The sequence below is a fragment of the Hippoglossus stenolepis genome, chromosome 12, assembly GCF_022539355.2.
Source record: "Hippoglossus stenolepis isolate QCI-W04-F060 chromosome 12, HSTE1.2, whole genome shotgun sequence".
Taxonomy (NCBI): domain Eukaryota; kingdom Metazoa; phylum Chordata; class Actinopteri; order Pleuronectiformes; family Pleuronectidae; genus Hippoglossus; species Hippoglossus stenolepis.
In genome coordinates, this window is record NC_061494.1 from 7970516 (window position 1) to 7994481 (window position 23966).

The 23966-nt window shown below is 42.5% G+C and overlaps 2 protein-coding genes across 2 annotated transcripts in view; both read right to left on the reverse strand.

Moving 5' to 3' along the window:
- Positions 1-3049: 3049 nt before the first annotated feature.
- npas4l (neuronal PAS domain protein 4 like) lies at positions 3050-8737 on the reverse strand. Its single transcript, XM_047342408.1, has 8 exons — positions 8665-8737; positions 7560-7742; positions 7264-7409; positions 7040-7139; positions 6098-6353; positions 5901-6010; positions 5310-5445; positions 3050-5215 (listed from the first exon to the last, which is right to left on the reverse strand). The coding sequence occupies exons 1-8, from the start codon at positions 8735-8737 to the stop codon at positions 3931-3933; spliced, it is 2289 nt and encodes a 762-aa protein (XP_047198364.1). The 3' UTR covers positions 3050-3930.
- A 4212-nt stretch (positions 8738-12949) lies between these two features.
- klhdc3 (kelch domain containing 3) overlaps positions 12950-23966 on the reverse strand; it is a 29725-nt gene continuing 18708 nt past the window's right edge. Inside the window, exons 9-11 of the mRNA XM_035171969.2 lie at positions 18281-18354; positions 17546-17624; positions 12950-16118 (exon numbers count right to left, since the gene is read on the reverse strand). Of these exons, the coding sequence (XP_035027860.1) occupies positions 16052-16118; positions 17546-17624; positions 18281-18354 (220 nt within the window). The 3' untranslated portion in view covers positions 12950-16051. The remainder of the gene's footprint in view (positions 16119-17545; positions 17625-18280; positions 18355-23966) is intronic.

Here is a 23966-nt window from a genome sequence, read left to right on the forward strand (position 1 = left end):
TGTGCTGTGTGTAATCTGCAGAGACGGGCGGGATTTTCACACGTGAAAAGGTGGATTCTCTCGCCGTCTCCTCGGTGTGGAGGAAGGCGTCGATGTCATCGTACCCTCGGGGAAATCACCGCTGATCCAGGTGACGCTGAGTGATGGAGGAGGAGTGGAGCAGAGCAGATGTGGGGACTGGTTCAGAACTTTATTTGCCATTGTACCCTTCAACACACATCGCTCTTAATTAGGTCTCTGTGGATCGCAGCAGGCATCTGGACTGTTTGCTCATGAACACACTCAAGGATGTCCTTTTGTGCTCTCATTGGCACACACACATGCACGTCTCTCTATAGTTGTGAGGACACTCGCTGGCACAATGCATTTCCTAGCCCCTTACCCTAACCTGAACCTGATTCTATCCCTAACCCTATAATCAATCTTTCAATCCAATCAATCCAACCCTTAAAAAGCCCATTGAAAATGTGAGGACTTCTCAAAAATGTCCTCATTCTGTAGGGTCTATGCTTAAAATGGTCCAAGAACACGTACAAGAACACACACACACACACTCTCTCTCTCTCTCTCTCTCTCTAACACACACACACACTCCAATTCATTTCAAGCTTGTTGAAGTGATATCACAGGATGGACATGCAGATATCTGTGTTAGTTGGAGGCTGTTGGAGCTATCACTCCATCTAGTGGCTGTTTGAGCTTGCATAAGAAAGAAAAAACCATGGGGGGTCTGCACTGCAGTGTGACTGTAGAGCCCCCTGTGAGCTTCTTGTTCCACATCCATGCACATGGACCCAGCACTTCACTGGACCCTGAATCTTTGTGTAAGCACGCTAACCCAGTCAATCCACTTCTTTGTCTAACTGTTCATTTACGCCTCTGTCCAAACACGTCATTGATTCCTCTGTGTACAGTTTATACGCACTCATTGGTCTGACCATGTACAAATCAATGGAGCTGTGTGGAGCCCAGTGGTTGCTGTTTATCCAGCCACCATCACATCAGTTACAGAACAAAGTGCATTTTAAAAATATACAGTCCACACAAATTGTGATTAATCACTGTTCCTACAAAAACGTAAAAGCTGCATTAATAAACAATTTTATATTAACGATTACTTGAGTTATTAAGTTCTGTGTGAAAAGGTGTCGTTTGAAGTCATGAACCTTCCAAGAATTATTTTTGTACATTTATTTTTTGAATACTTTTCCCTTTTACTCCACTTCATATATCAGCAAATATCTGTACTTTCTACTCCACTACATTTTTACAATGCATTGCATTACATTTTCACCTTGGTTTTGTATTTTATTTGAAAAAGTAATTTATAGTTAAAGGGGAATTGATCCACTGATCCAATCAGAGCAGGCAGGTAACATTAGACCTGCATCACTGGGGAAGAAACAGCTGAAAAGAATTCAGAAGAGGTCACCGCCAAGACTCATTGATGGATTGTTGCATTATGGAATAGGTTACACAGTCAGTACTTTTACTTTTAATCCTTTAAAGTGTGACTACACCCCCAGGTCCAAGCCAAAGTCCACTCACTACAAGATTTTGACAAAGTTTTAAAAACTGGGCAGTGAACTGAAGGGGCGAGGAAGGCGGGGCTGGATGTGAGAGAGGGCGAGGGAGGCGGGGCTGGATGTGAGAGAGGCGGGCTGGATGTGAGAGAGGGCGAGAGGCGGGGCTGGATGAGAGAGGGCGAGGGAGGCGGGGCTGGATGTGAGAGAGGGCGAGGGAGGCGGGGCTGGATGTGAGAGAGGGCGAGGGAGGCGGGCCTGGATGTCAGTGTCACTGTGAGTGACGTCTTCAGGCCATAAAAAATGGAGAGCGACACAGAATTGAAAGGCACCTATACCAAAGGGGAATTATTTTATGGTGGAGGACTTTTCCCCTCCTGAATCCCCTGGAGTGAACATTAGTGTTGTAGAGGTATGCTCGAAGCCGCAGGTCTCTTTTTACAGAGGCAGTTCAAGTGCAACAGAGGATGGAGGCTGTCTCTGGTAGAAGGCTAATGTTGGTTAACGTTAGAATAAAGCTATGTAATTACCATTAATATATTGGTAGATCTTACATAAAATGTCTGACAAATCAAAAGGGACACACTGACCAATGTCCTGTCTGCCCTGACAAGTGTGTGTATGTGCAGACTCTCTTAGAGAATGTGTGTTGCTGGGAGGCACCAATGGTTACTCTACGCTACTGGAATGAGACCAGACCACAGTTTGTCCATAAACACTATTTCCTCTTTCTGATAATATTCGATATTACTCCTCTCCCACAATCTGCACTGCAATCGGTGATGTTGGTATATATAGGAGGGGGTGGTTGGTGACACACATGGACATATACAGTATGTCCTCAACATACATCACCTGCCTCCAGATCAGCCAATAGCAAAACTGCTATAGCCACATTTACAACAGTAGAGGGCAGTGTGTCAAAATGCGCCTTCACCACACTTAGTGCCGAATTCAAAAACTCTGCTCTTAAATGTCAAGATTGAACCTGAATCTAGAGTCTAGATTATAGACTCAACTACCTCCCCCACCACGCGGGTGAGTGGAGACCAACACAGATATCAGAGGAGTGTAAATATTAGACTTAGATCCTTCTGGCTGGCTGACAGTTTGTTGTGCTGCTCCCAAGTGGCCAACAAATAAACAAATAAATTCATTAATTAATTATTAATTAAGTTATAGTTTAGTTTTCATAGAAAATGTTGCATTGGACACTGAGCCAAATTATCATTAGTGCTTAATCTCAATCAGGCAGGTATAATTATTATTATTTTGGAGGAATAAAATAACTTTTATTCCTGTAAAATCTACAAGCTCTGTAAACTAGAGGAATAAAGTTATATGTGGTACTTGAGTGTGTTTTATGGTAATAATTCAGTGCACTTTTCAAAAAGGGAAGTCATCTATATTGTACATCTGTGATGAGCTCCTGCGCAGGAAAACACCCTCATTTATATAACACAAGACTCAATGTGTTTTTCATTAGATTTATTTAAAAATCAAACATTTGGATCAAATTTGCAGGAATAACACAAATTACATGAACATTCAGACATTTACAATTTTTGTACCGTGGGGAAAACAAATGATGTGGAAGGAATAAAGTTTCACATTGAGTAAGGTTCACTCTGTCGACATGAATATAACTTATTCATAAAACTGTGAGATGTACCACTGAGGTAGGTGTTGAATTCACAGTCATCATTATCTCACTGCTCGCTGACTGAGGTTGTTTTTATTATTCATATTAGCATCAAAGTATTGAGGGCACGAAAAATGAGACGCTTAAAAAAAGGAATACAAATATTATCTTGTAGTAAACTGACTTTTAAACATGTATTAAGGCACTAATAACAAGTATTTAAAATGGCTCTTTCTTTTGATTTGATTAGAATTGTTTGAATTCTAGGTCTCATCTTCTCATTTATACAACTCTGGTGGCAACGACATGATAAAGTGCTGGATAGTAAACTGTGGTCACTTCGTATTAGAAGAAAAATATATCTCCATGTCAGCGTGTAAGTGTTGACAGTACCTGTTTCATAAAATATAGTAAAACACTAAAGAGAATAGACGGCAGTCTGGAGGAATGAAGACAAAGCTGTAGTCCTGAAAAGAACAGCATCTGCTTAAGATTCTTTTCTAGATTCACGAATACGTCAGCAGGGGAAACTTTCTGAGCAAAGACGTCCTTTAAACGTCTTTGCTCATGTTCTTCTTTGGATCCAGCGAGGGAAGATTGTCCTGACAATATGTCATACAACTGCTAGTACAGTAAGTCACAGACTTATTTCAGTACAGGTGTTCTTTAGCAAGTCCGTCTGAAAGTGGACAGAAAATAATGTTAGTAAAGTAAAAGGTCAATGTCTGTAACCTTTAGCAGATTATGAATGTAGTAACTGCACTGTTAATATAAATTACCTTGCTGAAGGCTAATGTGCATATGGTGATTGAGTTGATGCAACCCAGTGTTTTGGTCATAGCGTGCCAACTGCAAACTGAAGGGATCCATGGCAGTGAACTGCTCTGCAGGCAGCGTCTCCTCTGGGGTGGCCGTGGAGGGGCCGAGGGGCTCCTGCTCCAAATGACGGGGCCCGCTCCTGCTGCACACTAAACCCTGCTGATAGGTGTACGACACAACAGCGGGGTCGGACGTGCTGCTTTTTCTTGTGGCCGTGTCCAGGTCTTTCAGGATGCTGTCGATCACACCGTCGTCGAGGACCAGGTCACACTTGAGAGGAAGGACAGAGGGGTGAGGAGGGTGCTGGGACCAGTCACCGGCTGAGGGCAGGGGGCTGTGAGCCGTAGGCTGAAGGGGGTTTATCGTGTGATACATGTCAAAGCTTCTGGCCAGAGAGGAAATCTGCTGCGCCAGAATACTGATCTCTGCCTGCTCCCTCTCATTGTACTGGTTAGACTCTGAGGACGTAGGAGACTGGTTGGGGGTTAGAAGACTGGAGTGTGCATGCATCACATGGTGGTGGGGCACATGTTGCACTTGCAAAAGGTCGCCCCCTTCTGGCTGCTCTAGAAGGCTGAAATCGTCTTGATGCAGGGCACATTCCACCGGGCTCCCACACATGTCGGACGCCGACAGGCAGTCTGGAACCAATCGAGCATTAGATGTACAAGACTGGAAATCATAGTTTGGAGATGAGGAGGAGAGCGGAGAGGGCGGCCTGACCGCACCAAAGGCTGCCTGGTCAAAGGAGTGTTCAGCGGCCATAGGGAGGGAGTCGGAGGGCCTTGGGTGACAGGTGAGCGCTGCCTCTGGGTAGGAGTAGTAGGAGGGAGAGGCCTCCGGGGAGGACAGCAGCTGATCCCCGTATCCGTGCACATCCATCAGGAGGTCATGGCTGAGCTCTTCCTGCTGCAGAGGGGAGCCGGAGGAGGCCGGGCTGTAGGGAGGCGTGAAGAGAGCGGTGGGGACGTCACCCGAGGGAACAGGTGAGCTCCCACCTCGGGAGTAGACACACGCCACGTAGCCTTGCTCCGACTCCCTCCTCACTCTGGCACCTGCTGGCTCCTCGCTCTGGCTGTCGGAAGTCCTCTGCCTTTTGAAAGATTTAGTGTTATTGTAGGTCTGAGAGTGTGGCGCCTGTTGAGCTGCAATATGGCAGGAGTTCGCCGGAGATGATGGCCTGAAGGCATCGCTGCCAATTTCCTTCTGCAGGAATCTGGCCTCTGTTTCACTACGAGAGCAGAACAATGTGTTATAAGTCAACGTTTTTAGGCTTGGAAGCTCTGCAGCCTGTTTATCGGTTTGTCTGCAACAGTTTTTCATACCTGATGATGTAGTTAGTGCAACTGATGCCCTGACACTCAGAGTCCTTGTTAGCTCGAGTGTAGGCCCAGGCCCATGACAGATCCTTGCACTGGAGTCTCAGTACCATCTCCACCTGGAGGCCCTCATCTGTGTCCACTAGAGCAGACAGAGAGGAGACAGTTACGCTTAGTACGATGCATCCTCACAATGACGTGCACACAGGGAAATCAGTGCTACACGCTCAGATGTCTTAAAATACAGCGGAAAAATACACACATGCACAAAAATTGGCATTTTCCTCCTCACTCTTTTGGAAATGAACAATGTAGTGTTTTAATGTCCCTGTGGATCAGCTTGAGTTGATTCCAAGCTTCTCAGAAACAGTGCAAGATTAAAAGATTAGGGAAGAAGAAAACTACAAAATGTAAAAGATGGTAGGAGTAAGCAGACTGCAGGCGTCATCAGAGAAAGGTCGGCGGGCCACATTTTCTCTGATTAAATTGAATTTCCAAGTTATGTTTTTTAATTGTTTGACAATTATATTCATCAAGGTGGTGGACTGTTCAGTGAAATACAGTGTGAGTGTCCCCTGCTGTCGACTGTACACTTACTTATACTTCTGTGAGAATCTGCACTCAGCGAAAGGTCGTCAGGGTGGACGAGGCTGTACCACGATCGACCGGTCATCTCATCGGCTGAATACCCCAGATAGTATAAAACACTGGAAAACAAAGACACAAACGTTGGTCAGGAACAAGTATTAGGACATTTTAATGATATCAGTTTGAAGGTGGGACAGTCATTGTACCTGTCTGACAGCTGAGTGTAGGTCATGTCCAGCCTGTGGACGCTGGTGAAGCTGTGACAGAAGCTGGAGTCGGAGCTGCTCAGCCGGTTCACTGTGGGGGTGCACAGGGCCACAAACAGAGGCTCGGTGGCGTCAGAGGAGGACGGACGGGGCAGAGGGACGGACTGGAAGCTGCCTCTGACCAGCATGGAGCAATAGCTGCTGTGGTGCAGCTTGAAGGCCTTGGAGGTTTGCATACAACATATGAAGCTTCGCTCTGAAGGAGGAAACAAGAGAGTTTAGCTTTAAAACTTTGTTCAGGGGCGGATCCAGGGGGCAGGGCATGGGGGCACTGGCCCCAGCTAAAATCTGAATGGCCCTGATAGTCTTTCAAAAACACCAAATACCAACAATACTAACAACAAATATGACAATTTGTTAAGAAATACACAATGTGCTTGAACAAGGTAAAAATACAATCAACATATATTCAATGATGTGAAGCTTTGCTCAAAGACCTAACAAGGAATGACGTAAGTGTGCACCTTATTGAATCAGGAATTATTAATGGATGTTGGACATATACTTGAACCCTCTGTGTAAACTGTGGCCCTTTGATTGCCCCCGATTTAGAAAAAATCATATATCTGCCCCTGCTGCGACTTTACTGTGAGTCACTGTAGATTACATCGAACCATTTCAATTTAGAACAAAAATTACATCTGACATTTTCTGCTCTCCAGCTTCTTTATTAAATTTTACTTTGCACAAGGTCAGAATTGGGGGGTAATGAATAGATTTATGGCACAAAAGGAGCCGTGGTATTCGGGAGCGTGGCACTAAGTACATCAGCAACATGAGTAGCCACAAATCTCCATGGTTACATCTGTGCTAATTATACACAGGGTTACAAACAGAGAGTTTAAAAACGTTACATGGCAAATTTGAAGTCTTTAACGTTACCTGTTGATGAGTTGTTTTCCATGTCCAGGTTTGATTTTACATCGTCGACATCAAAGGGTTCCACCATGTCATAGAAAGTGTCTCCTTGAAGCACGTCAATCTGTGAAAGTCACAAGTTCATTCAATACAACACGATAAAGCCCAGAGTGAAATAATTAGGCAGTAGATGCAGTAAAGGCAATATTTCACAGAGAGAAAATTCAATTTCAAATCTGCAGACTCACCATTGACAGACCCAGGTATTCTGCTACATTTTCCGACACATAGACCAGTTTCCCGTGGGAGGTGGTGACCAGGATGAAGCCGTGCAGAGCCTGGAGAAAGGCCTCGTACGGTAGAGAACAGTGCGATCCGTCCCCAGGGAGGACTCCTGAGAGAGGACAGAGAGTTACAGCTTTGGTGAGCATCTCTGCAGTCACATCTCTTTTCTCCACAAACTCATTCCCATTTGGTTTGGCAGTGACACATGCTGACCAAAGTTTGAAAGTTATAAAAGTGTGACTGAAGTTTGCGGACTCACCTCGGAGGAGGACAGACTTCCTGATGTAGGTGCAGATGGCTGCCATGGAGTGCAGGTAGGACAGACGCTCCTGGTCGTCATGGGTGGTGGGCAGCAGAGCCCGCATTTTCCTGATCTCGTGATTGATGTGGTCCCGTCGGGCTTTGGACGCTCCTTTGGTGGATCTGTGGGAGACCATGTTGGCTGAGGTCAGAGTTTGGATGAAAACTGGACCAATTAAATCTGGAGAGCCAGAGTTCAGAGTCACTCCTGCCACACTTTCATTTGAAAAAAAATCGTTCTCCTCCATGGGAGAAGCGTGAAAAATAAAAATCTAATAATTGGCCTGAACTGATCTAGCCTCTTTTTCACAATTCAGCCCTGGTGTCTCCTCCCCATGAGCAGAATGGGACTTTGAATATGGAGGGTTCCTATGGAAACTGCTCTCAGTAGACGCAGTCTGTGTGATCACTATCTGTCTGGGCCCATCCACAGAGAGCCGGGGCTTTTATAGCTGCCAGGGCTTCAGCGTGGGCGTCGCACACAAAGGGGGAGGCAGGGCTTCTGCTGCTGCTCCCTTCACTGCCTTATACAGTGGGTGTCCTCAGAGCGGGGGGACCCACGTCACAAGGACACACAAAGTGCCACAAAAGGAGAAATCACGCCAGGTTGAATCCCAGTGTGTATTTATGATAATGAGAGGGTAAAAATAGATCATTGATTTTTCTTCTGGATGCTGATACAAATATCACAAGATTAGAAGTTTATTAATGAATCTATGTTACTATTGTTCCACTATAAATTCACACACACTATAAATCCCCAGTGGGATTATTCCATGTGAATTCAGGGGATGTTGTTGCAGGAGGTTTCTGCACCAGATCAACATGACTGAGGCTAATCTTGAGTGGCTTGATATTCATTTTAATGCAGCATCACTGGAGCTGGATTAGTACCATGCACCTACTAGGCTGCAGACAGTGGATGAGGTGTCGCACGCAGGAGAAAACTGGTGATTGTGAGTGTTCCCAGCAGGCGTGTGTTGGTTCAGCCACTAGAGGACACGTTGCAGTGAGGAAGAGGAGTTTCACTCACCTGCTCTGTCTGGAGAACAAGCTGCGGTCACGCTTGTGCACGTGGTGAGGGAGCGTGCACGGAGCCCTCACATGACACTTGCAGGAGTTGCACCATATAGTCATTGTGTCGCTGGAGAAGTCACCTTTAAGATAAAACACACCATGATCAGATGTGACACAGAGGGGACGCAACAAATACACAAAAATAAAAATCACAATATTATTCATTTCCTTTTAAAAATACTAGAATAACGCAGGTAGAGGAAACCAGTCTTCATGTCCTACCTCTGCAAGCTCCAGTGTGGATGAAGAGTGTCAAACTCTTGTGAGTGTCCCTCCTTTTATAGCCCATCATCCGACACCTCTCACCCAGCTCAGCCAGTGGGCAAGAAAGAAACAAAACATGCAGAATGGGATAAGGTTACATGTTGTGATGCTGCAATGACAAATGATGGAGGAGGGTTATATTTAGTGAAGTGAGCCCCAAAATATCTTGATGGATGTGACTCACGATCTGATTCAGCTCTAAACAAATCATGGAGAAGACGTTTTTTTGTGTTTTTTGTAGAGGAAACCATCAAATTAACAACATGTTAAATGACCTATTCACATTCATGCGAGCCTAATTATCAAAGTCCTGTGTAACTGTCACACTGAGGGACTATTCAACCTGTGACTTTTAAATTGATTGTTCACTCAACAAACATTTAAAAGCAATTTTAACTTTTATTTATTTATATATAATATAATAGACCACTAACTGGACCCCTGTATTTTGTAGAAACTGGCTTTAGGGATTCACCACTACAGTGATGGAAGAAAAACTCGGATCCTTTACTTTAGTAAATGACTCTAAGGCAATTCAAAGTTCAGCATATTAAATCCTAAGTACAGAGCAAATACAACAAAATTCTTTTAAACCATCAAAAATAAAAGTTCTTGTTTTGCATAAAAATGGCCCCAGGGACAGATGTAATAAACAATATTATGTGTATAGTGTGTAACTGCCTGATGGAAGTGGAGCTAGTTTGAAAACCTTTACTAACATTGAAGTAGTTTAACTCACTGGTTTCCAAACTAAGGTTTGGGCCCCTCCAAAAGGTCACAGGAGAAATCTGAGGGTTCATATGATGATTAGTGGCAGAGAACAACTGAACTGAAACACAAATCGGTTTGAATTTGTTTAACTTTTCTCCAGAAACTGCGAACAACACAAACATCCACAACAGGACACACTCACAACTACACACTGATTTTCTTTCATTATTTCTGAAGTCAAAGGGTAGGTTTCATATTTAAGAGCTTGCTGTACTTCAGAAGGTCAAGTGTTTCTAGTGATGGAGTAAAAAGTAGGATATATTATTCTGAAACTTGGCGGAGTGGAAGAATCACGTAAAATAAAACTGAAAGCCATGTACAGGTACTACATTGTACTGCCTGCACTTGACCTGCTGCAGTTGCATGTGTACAAACTATAATTTTAAAGGCAATTTCACCTCAGATACTTTTTATGTGAAAACTGAGCTTAAGCATTTGGTGAAGGAGGCAAAGCACAGAAATGACCATCAATCAAAATTGGGGAATACTTGTATATGTTTTATGTGCTACGCATAATTGAATATGGAATCTCTGATACTGCATCAACCATTTCATCAACTCAAATCATGTTTATAAGCAATTAGTAATTAACTAAAATTAGGGACACACATTAATATCAAGGTGCCAGAACAGTGTTAACCTTTTCTCAGTTATTAAACAGGGCCTGGGATCTACAGCTCCCCAACAGAAAATCTGGTTTAAAATATTGGAACTAACCATGTCTATGAAAGTCATCTGATAATTCCTGACTTTATATTTAACAGTTACCATGAATATTCATAGTGGTAATTATGGGGGAAACAAAGACATTTTCTGTTTTGTTAAATTTCTATTATGTTATACTGTAGCTTTACTAAAAAATACAATAAATAAAATTAAAAAATGTATTTTTGATGTGTGTGAGCTAATTGTCTCTGTGTCCACAGACAAAAATATTAATACATCTTTTTATTCTACTTGTCACACAAAGATACAAAAACTACTTAAACTAATGAAAAACACCAAATATCCCCATGTTAATGGACCAACTGAATCCACTGAGCTTTGAGACCCTCTCCTGTCACATGGTTGAGTCATTACTGGGTGAATGACGCCTCACAACGGTGAAATCTTCTGGTATCATTGTCATTCGAGTCTCATCAGAAAACCCTCCTGATGCATCAGGGTTTAAATTTCTGTGAGGCTGTCAGCTCTGGCCGTTTGTCTTCAAAAGGCTTTAACTGCCTGTATATTAGTCACATAATTAAACCTCTGCTGGAAGGGAATCAAGCTCCAGGTCTGCAAACATGACGCACTGAGGCTGAGATGCTCGGCCACTAACGACTTCCTGTAGCAGATGAACAGATTACGGCCATCGCAAAACGAGACTGACGCAAAACTAAAAAGCTGGCATTTTGCAAAAAACTGCCACTCGCATCATAAACTGCAGATTAAAGTTTGTCAGAATCAGTTTTGTTGCATGATGACCTGTTGCTTTCTTTTCCATTTTGCATGAGTTTAAGTTTTACAGCCGCAGCTTTCTATCCTCTGAGGGCTCATGCTCCTTTAATACCTTGTTTCTCAAATCCCCAATTTCATGGCCTGGCAGCGATGAGAGCAGAGAACTAGAACTTGAGTGAAGGAGCTGGACAGGGATACTGGGGGGACAAGACAAAACAAATCACTCTGAACAAATCCTCGGTCTGATTCTCAAGGGCCAGTGGGATCGTCTGAGTCCTTGAGGGAAATTAGAGAGTCATTTGGACGAGTGTCTCCCTGCATTAGCGCCTGCGTTGCAGGGGCCACGGGCGGGCTCCAGAGCCAGACAAGGGGGACCCGGCGCAGCCCCTGCTTCCTGTGTGCGGCGGGGCCAGGCGGGACAGGGTGTCTCTGCTGCCTCACTTTAAGCTGACCCTCCGTCTGTGGCCTGCACTTAACACTGCAGATAACGCAGACTTTATAGCACGGGGCTGGTGACAGACAGGAACAAACTGCCAGGCCGCTACTGCTGGTAGAGGCAGAGATTGGGGTTCAGGGTGAAACACTTTCCAATGATGCCCCCCCACCACACTCCACCAGAGCAGCCGCACGCATCCCATTAGGTAGTCTGAGGGCCAACGGGGGGGTTCGGTGGCACCGTGGTTTCAGAGTACCCACTGAAGTAGACGATGAGGGCTATCAGACACAGTGACCAGGCTGGTTTTCTGCAGGAAGCATGGATGGAGTGGCTGCAGGGTTCAAAGGCCTGCTCACTTTTAGTGCCACATACAGTAGCTCCAAGACGAGACTTCATTCCACAGATAAAGAGGTGGAAATCGCACACGTCTGGTTTTCTCACGAATCAATTTTGTCGAGGTTGCTCATCAGAGTGAAAGTGATAGGAACGCTGATTAACACAGTCAGTTCAGACTGGACTCAATCCATACAGCTTTAAAAATCATCATTGGTCTGGATCGATACTTCTCTAAAACACACATGGCTTTTAGCAACTGAAATGCTGCAGCCAAACACTGGACTCCCAAGTAAACTGTATAGGAAACGGACCTTTAACCTTAAAGTACGGAGCCCGTAAAGTACCGATATTTAAAATATGTTTCATCTTGTTTGCACAATGTAATGACCTTGTGGGAGCAAGTTAATGTTTGTGCAGCAAATGAAAATCAAATTTGGCTACTCGGCTAATCAAAACTTGATTAGCCGAGTTCCCTCCATCATGGACGCTGTGTGAATTGAATTGAATTTCTTTTTAGTAAATAGGAGCATTTGTCTTTTGCAAAAAGGTTAATATCTTGTGCACATAAGATAAAAAAAATAAACCGGGCTCCGTAAATAAGGAACTGCAGCTGTCATTACCTTTACCATGGAGCTTAAATTCAAAGTCAAGATATTTATCATGTGCCGATAAGTTCATTTATTGTGTATAAAAGATTAAAAAAAATATCACCCGTTAAGACTTGAGAGGATCCGTACCATCACGGTGGCTGTGTGCATCTAATGACATCATCGACACAGTAATTTTTATTCCACGCACGGAAGTCAATTATTATATGCAAACAAGTTAATATCTTGTAGGCACAAGATTCAATTTTCACCATTTGGGACTGAAACTCTATTAAAGACAATGATATGAGTATAATATATATATAATACTCAATCAGATGTAACCCGTTATGCGTAACTGCTACCCCCACCCAACAAGTTCAACCAGTTCTGAACATGGAATAAGTCTGTAAAACACATTTAAAACTGATCCACAGGTTAACAGCTCAAATTGTTTTTTTATTGATAGTTATAAAGCATATTGCACAGGAAGTCCTGACCCACATCAACAGATTTCAGAGTCCCCTCCAAATTAAAAAGTAAAAATATAAAGTAAAAAAAAAAACAATAAGCACAGGGGGCCTGCACAGTTGTAAAATGAATCAAAACACACTCTATACTTTGTTCTGATTTTTTCCTAAGCATTAATTGTTATGAATTATTCTACAAAATATTTTGAGCCCTACACAGCATACACTTCTTGGCATGACATCAGCTGGGTCACATAGTTCTGCTTGGCAAATAATAACTGTGCGCTTTAATTTAATGCTTTTATTTTGGTGAAACAAGAGCGAAAGCCGCGTTTTACATCACTGCCATTAAAATGTAGCGCCGATATACTGAGTGACCATCACTGAGGAGTTTGTTTTTATGCAGGTATTTTATTTTTGACCATAGTGTCTACATTGTCATTCACTTCACATTATATTCCTGAAAGGGTCTTGACTTAAAATACCATCACCCATAATCTTCAAGCAACAAAAAGACCAAACTCCCCAAATAAAAATGACTCCCACACCACACATCAGAAACAGCCATTTGGTGTCACATTAACAGTTTGATTTGTTCACAAGTTATTTTTGTAAATATATGCGTGTGTGTGTGTGCAGACACACAGTTAGCTTCCCTGTGGTTTTACTGCATTACCTGTTGTAAAGTCCAAGTGACTGGGGTACTGAGGGATTTCAAGTGTGTGATATGTCCGAGTGCATTTGCAGTGCAGAGAGCGTGAGACTCACTGAGTCACATTGGCACCACCGGTCTGTAAATAAAAAAATCTGACTTGGCAAATGTCTCAAACTCTGGAGTCTCCATAGGCAAGAAGCAGCATCGACATGTCTCCTCTCTGTAAGGCCCGACATGCCAAGTTTTGGCTTTTAGTGCAGTTACCTGGCGACTTCCACCTGCATCTAAGATTGTTTCACACTGCTTTACATGAAATACACAGATTTGTAAACAATTAGGAAGTAGGTCAGCGTTATTCAGTCCTGATGTTTAGGACCCAAGTCAGATTCTACTGAGCCGATCGGGGACAAAACTGATACAGATCAAATTTTTACATCTGGCAGGACAGAAAACAGCAGCACACTCTGTCCCAGAGACCAGGACTGCTCACAAGTGTGTGTGTAGTTACATGGTTCCTGTTCTAATCCTAGTTTTGCAAAGTTCAGGGCTTTGTACTGTTACAACGATCATCCATGGTAAGTGTTAGAATGAGAAGGCAGTGTTAATACTCTAACATGTCTCCTGCCTGTATTCATCATCGCCAAGTTGTTCATTTCATTCTAAAGGTGAATGACTTTAAAAGACTTGGTGAAGTCTGGTGATATTCGACATTTTCTTATTGTCAACAAAAACCAAAACCAACGTTTGTGAAACCACAGCTTGTTATTTCCTATTCTGTAGACTTTCAACATTGTACAGAAAATATCAAAAGACAGAAATGATTCACAGAGTTGCACTGGGTGACAAGTTTCTTCACAATAATGAAGAAATTAAGTCAATCATACATAAACTGTCATTGGCTGAAATAGTTTCCAAAAAATCCTCTTTACTCCTGTTAGAGTAACAATAAAAAACTACAGTGTCCAGCTGTTGTTGACATGTTCAAAAATACTGAATATCATAATTTCCTTTTATTGTAGTTGTAATTATTTTTTAATAATAGTGTTTGGTAATAAAATTTAAAAAAGGACCACCACCATTCCTATTTTAGGATCAATGAAATAAAAACCTGAATAAATATCCAGAATTTGAGCTTTCCCGTGATATTTTCAAGCTGTGAGTTTGTAATCCAATAACAGCCCTTATGCATTTCAAACATCTGCTCAGGCGTAGCTTTGCTCGCAGTCGTACACAAACAGGCAAGCATGCTTTCCAGGTTTATTTCCGTGTGCATTCTGAAGACGCGGGTCACGTGGACAGCTTCCCAACGCTGTAGGATTGTCTATAAGAGGAACAGTTACATTATGCATGTCAGTGGAAATCTCCCTGTCGGCGAAGACGAGGGACAAACTGAAGCAGGTGGGCGGGGATCATGTGACCCTACACGTACGCAGTGTGTTTGCATCATGATTCCCTTCCACATTTGGCACTGAAAAACAAACTACAGGGGTAGGGGGGGGGCGCAGATGAGTCACACTCTTCCACGGACACTGTGACAATTCTTGGAAGATTATAACAGACGACCACTGATACAAACTTCCCTGTGAAAAGGCTTCTGTTTTTAAGGGGAAGTTACTGAAGATGGTTCATGTGTGAGAAGTCTCAATGATACATGCTATCTATTGACGGAGGTAGATGGACTTGATTATTCTGCAAGACTGACAGCCGCCTTGCAATTTACCTTTGAGACACTTAAGATAGGGGTTTTGGGGGTCAGCCAAGATATGATGAAGGAAGCCAAGCATTGAAAACCAGTCAAACAACCTTTCACAAGCGTTATACCCTGACATTGTGGTACTTGATATTCTCTCCTTGCATTTACCAGAGTAGTAAGGTTAGCTCCTCCGTATACTGCTAACAATTATTACATTTGTCATAAATGACGTGGTAGTTTTCCATGGTTTTAGGACCAAGATACAAAAACTCTCAACCACCTCAGTCTCTTCAGAACAGAAGGTTCACATTTGTTTCTTCGGGGAGCTCTGTTGAGTGTCAACAAGAAGGTTCACTCTCAAGACCTTTGGCTGAAGTTCTCATCTCTTCCTGTGCTTAAGCTTCGAAGTCTATGATTATCATAGGCTGATTGGATTTTTCTAGAGAGGCTAGAAAGAAGAGAGAAAGGATGAACACGTGTCAGCGTTTTTGTCTCACATAACCACCGTCTTTTCAAGAGTTAAAATATCCTTGGACATGTTGAGAGCTTGTGGTGTCCAAGGAAGTCATAGGCAGGGTATTTTGGTCAGTAATGAGTTTCACTTGAAGAATGTGGAAAATAAATCCAACACAGATCCAAACTCTACAAAAACAGTCCCGGTCTCAAGTTGATTAGAAGGAGAACGGCCCAGTGTCCTGAAGCAGAGCTCAGGTTCAGTAGCATCAACCATGGGAGGAGAAGATGGGCCTGCTGATGTTGCTGTTGGTGGTCATGGCTGCCAGTTCCCACCTGGAGTGAACAAGAGGGAGAATCAGCAACAGAACCTTCAATCTGCAGGAAGACCAAGGCTGATAAAGTGTTTTTTTTTATCCACTGTGATCAAAGTAACTCAATAGTAGGTATAATCGTGTTTTCAATAGCTTTGTCTGATTCATATAAAATATTTTTTATATTTTGAAACATCCAAAACGCTAATAATTGTTGCATTGCCAATCAAGGGAATGCTTGACATTTGCTCTCACCCTGAGCTCCCCCTTGTACCCAGTGAAGGGCCACGATGTGGACTAGCATGAGAGGAGGCTGTAACACGAGAACTGGGAGCAGGGGCTGACAACAAGCTCTAGTGCTGACCTGATGACAGGTCAGAGGTTGAGCTCCAGATTGTTATCACTGGCTCTGGTTTCACACTCACTCCCTCTCAATTGCTTTGTTCGTTTTCTTTTTTTCTGTTGAGTGCGTGTGTGTTTAAGAGGGGAGATTGGCACTGGAGCTGGAGATGCCAGCGAGGGGCAAAGGGAGCCTTGTGACCTCAGAGAAAACTCTCTAAGGGTTAGGAACACTAAAGTGGGGAGCGTGCAAGGTGGCAGGGATGGTGCGAGAGGAATGAGAGGCTAAGAGGGGTAATTAGTATCAAGTTCCACGTGGAAAAAACAAACACTTTAGTGTAACTTCTCCGTTTCAGACATACTTGTCTAATGAGCTTGACAAAATCTATTCATTACGGATAATTAAGAAATGGTTGAATACTTGGAATGGATGGATTGTGTGATATAAAGAGAGAAATATTCAGATTTTAATGAATATATATTTACAACACGAGTCTGAACATTTCAACATTTCATTCTTGAAAACACAGTTCAGACACATTTTTTACCTTTGGATGTTTTTAAATTGAACCTGAACAGTTATTAAATGTGATGACATGTTTGATAACACTAAAGTGGTGACTCAAACGTTTGAGTCCCTCTGAAATAAAATCATGTCAAAGTAACTTTCTAATTTGTCAGTAAGAGGAAAATCTGTATTATCAGAGGAGTATTCAGTAAAAATCTGTAAAAGTATTCTTTAAGCTCCTTGTACTCCACCTCATTTATAGTATCTTTAAAAATGTCAATTTTGCTCAGTTGAGAGGGTTGTTTCTTTGCATTGATTATAAACTATGTTTTTCATGATTTCACCATCATCACGATTATTCTTTGAATGTCAATGCAGAATTTTATGTAAAAAATACTTCACTGGAACACAGACTATGAAAGCATCATGCAGACTATTTTATGCACACAAGTCTAAAAATTAAAGTCAAACAAAAGCTTGCACTGGTTAAATGACAGAAAATCCCTCCTAATTTGCCTCTTTTTTCAGAGATGGCAACAATGACAAGCATAATACAAACAGTGTGAATGAGAACATGTCAGTTCTATGACAAAACAGCACACCTGATATCATGTGGGAGTCCCGACTGCTCCAGACTGTACTGAAGAACAGCTATTTTGCATAATGTCTTCAAATTAGGGCCTGAAAAGAAGAGAAGAGAAAGCTTGGTGAGTAATGGACTAATCATAGACACAAGGTTAGAGCTTCTCTCCAAGATGTGAAACTCATCCTGTTTTGTTTAGATCCTACAGCAGAAAAAAACATCTGAAACAAACAGAATTCACATTTGAGGACAGGCACATCATGACGAAGTGAATCTTATTATAAACCTTCTTTCTAAAAGTAATTACAAATGTCCTGTCAATAAATATACCCGTCATGGCTGATCCACCATATGGTCAGTGATAAACAGTGCGACAGCACACGTGCACGTGGAGGCGTTTGCCACAGGAGATGCCACCGGGCACTGCCAGTCCCATACGGTCCCTGTGTATGCCCGCCCACACAAACCCTAACTGTGACCTGACTGCATTACAGGCAGCTAACCCAGTGCAGGCAGGATATGGCTATATTTGGTAGTCCAGGAGACGGAAGTGCCCCCAGTGATTACACAAACTAGGGCCAAGGCCAGGCTCACTAGACCAGGTGAGACATGAAGCAGGGCTGTGAGGAGAGTAATAGCTCTATAAAATGTATTGAGGAGACTACAAGATATCTTATTTAACCAGGCATGGTGGCTGAAAATACTGAGGTGGCATTTGTGGACTCATGTGGAGGATAATGTCAGGGATACTTACTGAAGTCTAAGATATACAGGTCTGAATGATCCATGAGGTTAAATTCATCCCCCATTCCTTGCTCTGGACAGGGACTGTTAAAAGAACAAAGAAGATTTTTTATAGGGTTAGAGCCGTCAACATTAACTATAATGATCCTGTTTACTTGCAAGTGGTTAAGTAATGTTCAGTGTGTTTCCTCTAGTATGAGCCACACAACTTGCAGAGGCTGTAATTGAATCTTTCTTTTATCACTAAAGGTTCATAATCAGGGAGCCGCAGATTGTTCTCAAAACGAGCAGCACTGCTCACACAGTGCTCTGCTGTCCTTATCATTGGCTGGCATGATTTAAGCCGACAGGAAGTGGAGCACTGTGGTGAGACGGCAGGCTGGTCCGCGCTGATAGTCTCCCTGAGCTGTGCAGCTGCTGATATCGCTGCACATCTGTTTTCTAAAACACATGTGAGCACACACACCTGTGACACACCTGAGCAGCTTCACAACTCACTTCAGTCACTTTCTTTGTATCAATCAATTAAGACGCATATGCGGTGTGTAAAAACGCAACTGAAAGTGACAAGCTGCAGCCTGTGGAGCTTATTTGATGCACCTCATTGCTTTACATTCATAATAACAGTGCACAAACAGAAACCTGTCCAGATTAGAAGACAGAAATGCACATTAGAGTTTTACACTACCCAGAGGACAGATTCCACCAAACAGGTGCTTTCACTGAGCAGTAAAGTGTCTGAGAGTGAGGCTATCTCTCATGCAGAGTACCGGAGGGATTTGCCAGCTGGATTTGGTCCTTAAACTAACTCCACAAAATGTTTTCTGTTGTGCATGAACTTTCCACTGACCGTATCACCTTCAGACACCACAGTGCTGACGAAGCGGTTCAGTAGAAACAACTTGTTTTGAATTGTTTTGAATTAGGGCTTGGCGATAAAATAATATCAATAATTATTGCAATAAAATTTCCATTTTTCATCAACAATATAACAAAATCACAATATATATCGAAATAATGCATATGCACTGTGAAAGCATGGTGAGGAGGTATAAAAGATAATTAAACCTTTTACAAATCTAACTCAGATTAGTAATAATGTGACATAATTATCAATATTTGCCAACATGAATATTTCAATCTTGATATAACGTTTGGCCATATTGTCCAGGATTTCTTTGAATTTCACTCATATTTCCTTTTTCCTTCAATCTCTTTTCATTTCTTATTCTTGCCCTGCCCCATCAACTGTGCTGAGCTACTCTCTCCATCTCTGTCTCTCTAACCATCAATCTCTATTCGTCTTTTCCCGCTGTCCTCTCCATTGCGTCTCCCTTTTGCTGCGTGTTCAGGATGTTGTAAGGGTTTTACGTTGCTAATCTTCCCTAAACAAACACTGCGGTGGCTTAAAGCGGCCAGGAGAGGTGCAGAGCACGAGCGCAGTCGTCCCAGGGGGCCAGCTGGGGAAGTCATTACGTCCCCCTCCCCAGGAGGTGGTCCATCCAGGCTTACAGCACGAGCCTTTATCAGAATACCCACAATCACCGAAGCCCCCACCTCATCATCATCAGACTGTCTACTCCTGGATCTGCAGCTCACTGCTGTAATAATACTGAGGTGATTAAATGGTTTTCAATTCTGACTCATTTCAAAATCAATAGAATGCCAATTACTGAGGACTTTAACATCCAGTAAAGGTATTACTGTTGATTACTACAAATGCCACATATGGATAATTAAATGAGGGTATTTATAAAAGCAATCATAAACACATCTTATGAAAACTACATTAATGCTACAATGGTTAAATGGAAGCTTATCCAGAGGAGACGTTGGGCACTTTCACACCTTCTTTGTTTGGTCCGGACCTACAGACTTTTCTGTTAAGTCCAAACCAAAATTACAGGTGTGAACGGATGATTTTTTTTAAATTTTTTTTACTAGTTCAGACCTTCGGATCAAATGCAGAAAGTGGCGACAGCATTAAAGAAAAAGAAGAAAAAAAATGCAAAGGGCTCATAAGATTGCTTGTAGTCTTTAAATGATATGTTAGAATGATGAGGACGTTAATTTTGCTGGTAGTAAAACAATAATGATATCACACTGGCAATGAAATTGACGAAACGAACCCCTTTATTCAATTTCCCTTTTTAAATGGAAAGACTACCTTTTCTATGCAAGTTATTTGAAAAAGTTAACAAGTACAATGCCTGAATTGACAACACAGCGACATCAGGTTTACACCCGTCTACAAACCAATCAATATTGAGTGTACAGTACATAGATGCAGCCCATGTAGATGATGACGACAGGACGTACACTTCATACAAATGTTTACAATGTAACAAAGACATGAAGCTTGGTTCGGACCCTGGTCTGGACTTTCAGGTGTGAGAACGTTCCTAAGTATGACTGAAGCGTTCTTACACAGCAGCATTAGACAACAGTCGGCTGCTGGATGCCACAGTGCTGTGATAAAGCATCTGTGGCCGACAACAGCCTGTAGTTTTTGGATTTTCTGATGCGTCTGTCGTCAGTGACTCTAGTGGGTCCCTATCAACTGTTACTCACACATTCAGCTTGTTAAAAATCATAACCGTCATTATGAAAATGAAAATTGTAATACTCTTTATTAGCTGGTGTATGAGAAGAAAAGACACAAACATCAACAGACTGTCTCCATAACAGAAGCAATGAAAAGTAGCATCTCTATCTGAAGAACACACTGAAGTAGCTTTCAACTACTGTGCGAGCCCACGGGGAGAGAGGGTAGAGGCCTTGGATGCTGACGTGTGAAAGGGTCGAGATAAGAGGATGCTTTACCAAGAGCAACAAGAGTGATGAAGATTGCATTCCCTGGAACAAGGCTTTCTCGCATGCTCATGGATAATGACGGGCCGGGTGTGAAATTCGACAGAACATTACAGAACGGTAATGTTTTATTGGCCTTTGCAACAGAGGACGAGGCTGCAAAGGAAGAAGGGGATGGTGCGAGGTGTCTGAAAGAGTGGCAGTATTTGGGAGCGGGGGAAGTCACGGTGTACGACTTTATGCGTTGTCCTCGTGTTTGACGGGTCACTTTGTTACTCGATCAGCAAAGTATCACTATGTGTGAAAGTGCTCCTCCCCCTACAGCAGCAGCGGTTCCCAGTCTGAGTCCTGACTGATGCCGCTCCCCCCACTAAAACAACACTGGTTGCTATTTCAAACAACACTCAATGAGGGTGTCTAATCACCCAATTGCCAGTCCTTTCTAGAAATGCACTGCCTGCTCCACCTCATTATCTTCCTCACCAAGGTCTAGGTAGAAGAAAGAGCTGTCCTAAAACTAATGAGGGAGCACCAGAGCCTGGGAACACTCCTGACTCTCTGAAGAAACCAGGAATTTAACTGCCCGCAAATTTTGCTAATGACTTTCGGAAAAGGCAATACTGCAAAGAAAGTGACGAGAAAAAGATTGAGAGTTGGAGGAAACTCCATCAGCGACACCATTGCTTTCCAAGTCTGGTTTTTAAGTCTGTTTTCAGCAGCTTCATTGGCTGCATCCTCATTCTTGGGACTGATAGGATCTGCATCCCTTTCCTTTCTGCACTTCCTACCGAACTTTGGTCCTTCACAAGCATCTAGCTCACAGGAACTCATCATGCACTACAACTTCCTTCAGAGGGCCTTATCAGGACAACCAGACATGCATCAATTTATTTCAGCAGCACTTTGATATTGAGTAAAAACACAGGGAACCTGCTGGGAACAGCTGGTGATGGTACAGGGAAAAAAAGACAGCAATTTGTAAATTTCTACATTACTGCAGAATGCAACACAAATGATGGGTAAATGGATACTGGGATATTAGACACAGAGAGGGACAGCATTTTAAAAATAACAATTAAAAGATTTATATAAGGTTATAGTATGTAGTGTCCACCCCAAGTGTCTGAAGGAGAGGTATTGCAGGCCGTTTCTTCCTGCAGCAGTAAGACTATACAACCTGCTCTGCTCCGAGTAAAAACTACATTCACCACCATCATGGACTGCACTTTAACATTTTAAGTCTCAACTGTGCAATATTCACTCTGTTATATTCATCTGTCTGTGCAATATAAACAGTTGATGTGCAATTCATTCACTGTAAATATCCTCACACTGCATATATTTCTTCCTGTCTTTACACTGTATATACTAGTTTAATTACATTCATGTTTCTATATTTCTTACACTTAAGTATTGCATGTTACTTATTACTTGCTGATGTCTTTTTGACTCTTGCTGCTTTAACACTGCAAATTTCCCCACTGTGGGACTAATAAAGGACTTCTTATCTTATCTACACTTTGCCACTCTATTCAAGAGAACATTAACTTGAGCTGTATGTGTGATGGCATGCACCCATTATGCAAATATTGAAAATTTCAAGTAATTTACTGAAGTAGCCAATAACATCACAAAAATTCCTTTACTTTCTATGTTTACTTTCACTTTTAAGGGAAATGATTTAGGATCTAGGATCAAACAGACGATAACTGTATTGTTAAGAATACAGCATAAGTTGACAACAGCTTTGGTGCCAAACTTTCTAAAACAAATCCTTGGCTATCACAGATCGTTGGGTTCCCGTCCATTTCTTCTGCCTTAATCTCTAGCGTCTCACCTCATCTTACCCAGCTATCTGTGCCCCCTCCTGGGCAGTGGCTGGACAGTGGATTAAGACCTGTAGCTGCCCAGACATAAGCCCCATGCAGCGATTGAGATACAAACTACAGCTGGCTCCCCAAAAGAGACACTTGACTTCAGATTAGGCTGAAGAAGAGATGCTAGGCTCTAGTGAAGCATGCGTCTCAGATTGCAACCCCAACATGTAGTTGGACTTGGTGGTGGTATTGGGGAGTAAGGAAACTACCCTACAAATCTCAAGCAAATACAAATGTGGTCCCTTTCATCGTTATCAAGCTGCCCATAAAAATGAGGAAGAGGAAACCAAGCGGTGCTTCAGGGCCATGAACACAGCTGGTTAATATACAGGAGAAGGTCTCACAAGGTTGTCCTATATAGCTGGCAGATGCATTTGGGAAAAATACATCACTTCCTCTACAGCTCCATCCTGCAGCTCATTAGAGAAGGACTCAAGGTCAGGTACACAATAGGAACTACTGACGAAGACATAGTAGCTATGGACCACATCTTCACATTCTTCTCAATAACTGTTGCTACAACTGCATAAAAGTCTCTTTTCCTGCAGAGCAGTGTAGTTTAAACACAACTTGCTGAGGGTGAGCTAATAGCCACATTTTCTGTTAAATCATTTTGCCGATGTGTTTAGTTTGAAATCTTCACTAGTCTACATAGTCTGGTACTGTTCAGCAGAATTGACCTAAAACTACCAGGAGGTGTTTTGGTTGTGATGACAGCAGTAAATCAAAAGCTAAACTAATAAGATTAAAACATGTCACTTTACATGGACAACGGCCTCACAAAGCGTCACCTATGCAGGCTGTTTATTTGAGCTGCCGTGTAACACTCAACCCCTATGACACCTTAAAGTATACAGCCTGTTAGTGGGTTAAGGAGGGTTAAGATGCAGATGAAATACTATAATGAGCATGTCTTTGAAGAGTAAATCATAGTATTGCTGTGCTGTCCCGAGGTCTTGTCCAGCCACGCGCTGGATGCCCCGTATCCTGTTGGGGTCACCTCCACTG

Excerpts from the sequence above, each read along its gene's own strand:
- npas4l (XM_047342408.1), bottom strand. The coding sequence starts at position 8,737 with ATGACTATATGGTGCAACTCCTGCAAGTGTCATGTGAGGGCTCCGTGC. Across the intron at positions 7,410-7,559 it reads GAAGTCTGTCCTCCTCCGAG|GAGTCCTCCCTGGGGACGGA; the intron begins GTGAGTCCGCAA and ends GTCCTCTCTCAG. Across the intron at positions 6,354-7,039 it reads GGAAAACAACTCATCAACAG|AGCGAAGCTTCATATGTTGT; the intron begins GTAACGTTAAAG and ends TTCCTCCTTCAG.